At 39.1% G+C, this 7,500-nt stretch overlaps 1 protein-coding gene across 1 annotated transcript in view; it reads left to right on the top strand.

Moving 5' to 3' along the window:
• LOC138004108 (uncharacterized) overlaps positions 1 to 6,215 on the top strand; it is a 44,517-nt gene extending 38,302 nt beyond the window's left edge. The window contains exon 9 of the mRNA XM_068850526.1: positions 3,199 to 6,215. Within this exon, the coding sequence (XP_068706627.1) occupies positions 3,199 to 3,843 (645 nt within the window). The 3' untranslated portion in view covers positions 3,844 to 6,215. The remainder of the gene's footprint in view (positions 1 to 3,198) is intronic.
• Positions 6,216 to 7,500: the final 1,285 nt, after the last annotated feature.

Genomic DNA, 7,500 nt, shown 5'->3' with positions numbered 1-7,500 from the left:
ATAACACTGTTATGTCGCTTACGTCTTAGTGGGAACGTCCAGAAAGATAATCATAGGCGCCCTTATGATCAAAATAATCATAATCACACGAAAATGATCGACTTTACATGTACACCCTCCGTTTCATGTAAGCGACGTCTAAAAAGTTATCTTTTTTTTTTTTTTTTTATCACAAAGTATAAAGCCAGGAGTTTCGTAGTACAAACTTTTTAATGCTGTACTGAGGTAAAATTGGCAATTACCTGGTTAAAACAGTGTAACTTCCACCAGGGTAGTAAACACTCCAGCGTGTTTATACTGAATTACTTCTCATTCCCAGAGCTGAGGTCCTTTTGGCCAGCGCCTCAGATTGATCCGTGGCGCTGGCCAAAGAGATCGCAGCTCTGGGAACGAGAATAATAATTACTAGCAGCCTCAAACACGCTTACATGCTTTATTTGGAACTGTGAACTGCCTTGGTAGCGCGACAAAGGACTCGGCATTGCCAAAAGATTTGTACAAAATTGTTTAAAGCAGGGCTGCACTGAAAAGCGTACAGAAAAAAATTGCTCAGGCCGAAGACATTTGGGTTAACTGCTGTAAACGAAACGAAATTGAAATAAGAATGACTATATTAACCTTAAATACTGGTAGAGCGGAAACGAAACGAATAAATTATATCAAACTAGACCCTCCCTGAGGGTACACTGGGTTGCCTGTGGTACGTGCACCGTTCCAGACAATTTTTTCAAGTTGGGGGTCATTAAGACCATTTAAGGGGTCACCCAAAAGTCATACCAGCAGAGGCCCTTTGGCTCACAGGTTCTCACACGTTCGTACGACGAAAAAAATCTGTCCTTGCGTAATATGTAGCTCTAACAGTGCACGATATTGTTTTGGTATTGTCTATCATTGTAGTGCCATGGTAGAAGCCTTGGGTAAATAGCCTGAGAAGACATGTGGTTACTAGCAAAGTACTGAGCCCAGAAAGATTGAAGAAAATAAATGGGAAGTGAGAAACTTCTTTTCACCACAAGTTTAAGCGTGCCCTCTGAGCATCTGACAGCTTTGTAATACTAAAGTTTACTAAAGTTTAGCCCTCTCCGGCGGGATGGGTGACCAAAAACAAATACGCCTTCGTAAAACAGAAGCATTGGACCGAAAATACTATTAACGCTAACAAATGCGAACTTAGCAAGGTACAGATTTTGTTAGCTTGCTTTATGCAAAAACAAATATTGATGCAAAAGTAAATAAATATTGATACACAGTTTTCAGAAAGAGCAGAAGGAAGTTTCCAGGACGGTCGCTCGAGAATAACATATTTACGACATGAAAACAACATTAATTTTGAACCGTGAATATAGAATATAAACAGTTACGATCAGCGACAAACATTTTGGGAGATTTTTGCTACGTTCAATTTTGTTATATTACGTTTTGGCTGCACAAATAAATCGCAAAATCGAAAGTGACATCGCCGGAATTCAGCGGGCGCCGTGATTACTAGTAAGTTAACGCGGCATGTTTACTTGCCAAACAGTGAAGCATCTGTGTCAAATGATGGCAAGATATCGGGTTTTCGTAAGTTTCCTTTTCTGTCAAGTGTTATAAAGTTTGACAATAAATGAGCGAATTCAAAACAAAGATCACAATCGCCCACCATTGTTTCTGCAAAGTCAAAAATTTACTCTCCAAGACGAGGTTATTTATCATCAGGTAATTCCATCATTTTGGAAATAGCAGCTACTTTATTATTCACCAGCGTCACAATTTTTTGCTGATTTGGGGGCTCATTTTGTTGAAACTCAAGCACGCTTCCAACAGACCTGTTTATTTTCATGAAACCTTTCCTGCTTACAGAGTTATACTAAAAACATCCTCCCGTATCACGTTTCAACCTTAAGCTCGAAAATTCAATACGCAACAATGAACATGATATTATAATTCACAAAGGCAGAAAATATCACAGAATCCTTTCCCAGCGAAACATTTTATTGAAACAAACAACATAAGATGCACTAAAACGCCGTTCGCGTTGCAATGACTTTTCATTGCTGGTTAACGAGAATAACAAACTCACGAAGCAGAATGTATATTTATATTTACTTAAGTTAGCACAACACAAAAACGCTAACCTCATTTTGACACGAAAATGCTTTACTATTGCCATAAAAACTATCCAGTTAGGCTCGCATATTATAAAACATGACGAATTCATAAAGGCCACCTTTTCCAGCGAACAGTTTTTTGAAACAAACAACATATTTGCTATTAGAGGCGAAAACCTCTTCCTATTTCATTGCGTGCGTGAAGACAAAAAACTCAATCGTGTCAAATTACCATGTACTTCAGGTTCAAACCCTTTCCTGAAGAACATTTTCCTTGAATAACAAGAAAATGCTTTACTGTTGCCATAAAAACTATCCAGCACACATATAATAAAACATGATGAATTCATAAAGGCCACCTTTTCCAGCGAACAATTTTTTGAAACAAACAACATATTTGCTATTATTGCGTGCGTGAAGAGAAAAAACTCAATCGTCTCAAATATGCGCAATATTACAACAAACTAAAATTTCAGGATCAAACCGCTTCCATGAAGAACCGTTTCCTTGAATAATGAAGCACAAAATAGACGACAAGCTTTCTTTCAAATAATTCTTGGCTGTCACATTACCTGAAGACTGTGAAGAGTTGATCACAGATCCACTTAAGGAGTTCGATTCGTTCTCTGTCTTTGTTGAACCCATAAGTTACCAGAGAATTTTCCATTTGGTTTCAGTGTTCTACATAACAGCACACTTGGTAAATATTATTTTAGAAATGCAGTTCACTTTTGATTTCTGCTCGACGGGCGACAGATTGTTGACGAAGTCCATTACTCGTCGCTTTTGAGATTCCAGGTGTTGGTTTTCACCGCCTGCGTAGTTTATCCAACTGACTTCTTTAAGGATCCAGTAAAACGCCATTAGCGTTACATGACTTTCGACGCCATTGCAGGCTAAGTTAATTATTCTACTGTGTCCACCAGAGACATTTCGATAGCGTGCTCGGTTTAATGTTTTGACGGAAAAGGCCAGTATAGTTAGTAAACTGCAGTTATTGCTCAGCAGTTTGGTACGACATATGAGATATGTTTATGTATTTTCTTTTTTAGAAGCGTATTGTTACATAACAGATTGACAAGTTGCCTCTTTAATACCTCTTTCTTAGTTGTATTGTGACATGACAACTTCTGGCCAAGCTTGGACTCTCACCGCTCGATTTTCGAACAACGACTCCAAAAACTGGATGATTGATAGTGGAAAATGGTGGTATGACAAGAATGTTGAGTTTGGAGAAACAACTAATCCATCTAGCAACACTGACATGATATCGCAAGCGTTTTGGTTGGTCAGCGGTCAGGAGTTCAAGATCACGCGCAGTGATGACCCTCAACATACCGCTCTGTTGCAGACCACAGGTGACTGTCTGGGTGGACAGACAATCCGGACGAAAATGACCAGTTATGGTGACTTCAGAAATGGTACAGTGTGGGCATCCGATCGTTGCTTGGGAAATTGCAGAATTCAATATGGCGGCCAGTATGACACAACGGATGGTTTCCAACAAGCTACATGCAATGGTAATATTCAAAATGCGACTCAAATCGGCTTCTGGTGCGACTGGAGCGGCGGTGATGGAGCTGTGCTGATGATTGGTGGAGGGGGCGCGACTTGCAATCGAGCGGATCACGGAATTGGAATAACAGAGGCTGATCACGCTTCCTTCGTTAAAACCTTTCCTAAACACGACTTTGGCAACGAAGCTAATCACGCTCCGGCGAAGAGCTACTCTTTGAACCTCTGGTTACATTAATATCCAACATAAAGATCATGTTAAAACATCCGTAACCTACATTTTTTGTTTAATTGATCTTTTTGCAGATACGGTAGATAAGTAGTCGCGCCTCGTTAAAAGTGGTACATAAGCAAGCCGTTTACTAGATGAGTCTATGCGAATGAAATTATAATAAAAATGTTAGGCCAGGGGCAGTTTAAAATTTTCTTGTCATAACTTTAGAAATTATTTCTTAGAAGAGGCTTAGGCAAATCGCTAAAAGATTATTAAGTTACGATTTAAGAGTGGTTATTCAATCCGCTGCCTAACCACAACAAGCCCTTACAGTGCGATGTGATGAATCAAAATCACGGTCAATTTCATAGAAGTCTCTAGAAGCGTGAAAATTTGCACGCGTGCACATGGTAAGTGGTTTTGTCTCTCATTGGAAAAGTGGCGGGAAATTTTGTAGCTAACATAAATGTCGCGAACTGTCATTTCGACAGTAAAAGAATAACTGTTCTATTTAATGTTGGTCACGCAAAGGTAATCATTACTGGTACCCTTACTGCCAACTCTTAGTGATATGTACCATATGGGTAAATAGATGGGAAAAACTACAGCTGTGAGTTGACATGAAACTGTTGGGTGCTTGGAAAAGCAAATTTTAGCCAAACTTCGATAATAACAAGAGGAGATTAGGAAAGCGAACCGATACCCATGTCCCATCATAGTTTTTTAAATATATTTTTAGTTTCTCAAAGCTATTTTAATTTCTCGTTCCCAATGCCACGAATATTTAAAATTCCATCACGACATTACAGCTGGCCAATCAAGTGCCTTTAAAAATAGCTGCGTAGCTAAAATTAGATTTTAGGAAGACGCCCATGCATGGGGAGTCTGTTCTCTTACCTCATCCTCTCTTGATGATGATTTCAAAATATCAGTTCCTTTTTCTTTCCAAATAGAGATTGCACGCTAAAATTTACGAAAAATAATGGGACGGTTCCCGTCCGGTTTCCATTCGTTTCCTGAGAGTTTTTACATGTTTCACTGAAACGCACAGCAGAGGACTGGAACTAACTGCGCATACGCCTTCTGATTGAAGTGATGTGAGGTTTCCATTGTAAAAAAATTACTTCAAAGAACCATCCATGCAACCTTTTAGTAGCGCACTTGACTAAAAAGCTTTCTTAGCAACCATTGTCTTTCTGTAGTTAAGAGCGGCACTTGAGATTGTACCTAGGTCTCCGTCATTAATGAGCGTTAGTGTAATTACATAGGTGATTATTGAAAATTCTTCTCGCTGATTGGTTTCCCTTGAGGTGATTATTACACGATAATAACATTAGCGGTTTTTCAAAATGGCCGCAAGCCGTTTTGTCGAGGTGACAGACGAAGAAATTAATTGTTTTAAAGAAAATGCATGTTTTTAAAATAATCATGTATGTTATTATGCTTATTATGATGAGACAATTATTCACCTCGCCTTTGGCGAATAATTGATAAAAGTTCAGTCTCCGATATTCAAGCATTTGGATGTAACAACAATATGAAACTGAATCCATGCAATTGTAAAGAGATGTTTCTTGGCCTTCTAAAGTATCATAGTTGTCAGTGGCAGCCTCTTGCCGAGGTTGGTACTCTTATTAAAACTGCCAAGTAGTTCAAGCTACTCGGTTTGTTTATCTCCAATGGCTTGACATGGGGTTCCCGCTGGGACTACATCACTGAGAAGGCTAACAGGCATCACTGTAACGTGAAACAACTTAAAAAGTGCGGCGTCAAGCCCGCCGACTTAACAGTGGCTTACTGCTTCCTGATCAGATCAATCTTGGAGTGCGCTTCGTCCTTTTTTTTTTTTCCTTTTTTCTTTTCAAACCTCCGCCTACCTATCGAATGATCTCGAGAGCATCCAGAGGCAAGCGCTTGTATTGTATAGCCTTATACGTTTTACGCTGACGCTGTTTCAGGTTAAAGTTATTTCTTTGAATTCGGTACTGGTTGTAATATCACTGTAACAGCTTTTATAGATGAAGGATTTCTCTTATCATTAATTTAGTGTGAACAAGAGAGGATGAGGCTCCTCTCTTAGTGTGAGACAGGTTTCTAGATCTGGGAAAAGGCGTTTGCCGGTATTCCAAACAACTTAGTTTTTGGTTGAGAATGGGTAAATTGGTTTCATGCACTTAATGAAGAGAAGCGGTTCCTTTGGTCACGTTGGCGAGCAAAGATTCCCCATGTGTAGATTGAATTAATTGTCAACACCACAAGTTATTGTAAATAACGGTACAATTGGTATAATTGTTGTGTCTGCTTCTCGGTAGTAAATTAAATCAGTAATGTAGCAGTTATTGTAACCTGCTATTGTTTGGTATAGAAATTTAGAAGAAGGATAATACTAATGTCGCACTGAGTGGGCGTATTTGGATTGTTAATATAATTGTTACACTGATCGGATATGAATCTGACACAAGCTTGACTGGTTTGGTTTGTGCCAAATAACATAACTAAAACTGCTGTAGCTGTACTAGAGAGTTAGCTTTTGCATTGTAGCACAGTCCTAGAATAAAGAAGAGTTAACCGAAGGAGTGTTGGTGTCAAATATTAGTTTCTAGATCTGTTCACCCGAGAAGTTCCTCTAATATAACAAAGGGCCGGGAAATATATGTCAAATTCAACACAACTTGCTAAAAAAAATCCCAGCTCGCGAGAAGGAATATCAGATGGCTATTTTCAAAGCGATGAGAACTTGATTTTCGGAAAAAGCTAACACCAAGAGTTATCAGCCAAGAGTGAGATTTTCGAATCCCAAATTGGTATCAGGTTTGTCCCCATCACCGTCAAAAAAGGTGTTTATTTTTAAACCACGTTTAGCGGGAAAATAAACAACATTAGACTAACATTTTCTCTTCCCCCAACCCCAGTCCCTGAGGGAGCCTGCTCGCAGCCTTATCATTGAAATGTGAATGCTACATTGTAATGCAAATACAGTACACAAAGAATCTTAACCCCGGGAGATTTGAATTTGTTACAAAGTTTGGTCTCTTGTTTAATTGCCCGCAAGTTGGTTTTAAAATAACTGCAGAATACCCTGCCACATCGAGGACAAGTCCTGAAAAAACTTCACACACAGATACGCTCATACCCAATGGTCAAGTCCATCTATTTTTTTTAGAGCTGGTAAGTATATTTCTGTGTGGATACGCGGATACGCAGTGGGCAATCCCCTCTCTTTCTTTAGGGCTGGTAAGTATGTTTCTGAGTAGATACGAGGATACGCATTGGTTCAGACCACGAGCAACTGCAGTGCTTTCTTCTTCACTCGATCTCGTGAAAAGTGACTGTACTACTATTGTTATTGCGCATACGTTTTGTGCATCTCGGGATACTCGGATTTCCTATTGCTAATGCTTATTAATACAGGGATTTTTTTGCGCGATTCAAAACTATGCGGAGAAAGCAGAACTTCGCAAGTGATCTTGGTATCCAAAAAGAAAATTGGGGGTAACCACGGATTTTTTTAGAGATAATTGGGCTTTAATTTGGAAAAGAACGCCATACATTGCTTTGTATTTTAAAATATTGTTGATTAATTATCTTCGAATCGAAAAATGCGTGGTTACCCCCAATTTTTCTTTTGGATTTCAGTAACACGTGTTAAGATCTACTTTTTCCGCATATTCAGTAAACCGC

Source organism: Montipora foliosa, chromosome 5 (genome assembly GCF_036669935.1).
Source record: "Montipora foliosa isolate CH-2021 chromosome 5, ASM3666993v2, whole genome shotgun sequence".
Lineage (NCBI taxonomy): Eukaryota > Metazoa > Cnidaria > Anthozoa > Scleractinia > Acroporidae > Montipora > Montipora foliosa.
Note: the sequence above shows the minus strand (reverse complement) of the source record. Positions and strands in the feature narration are given on the sequence as shown.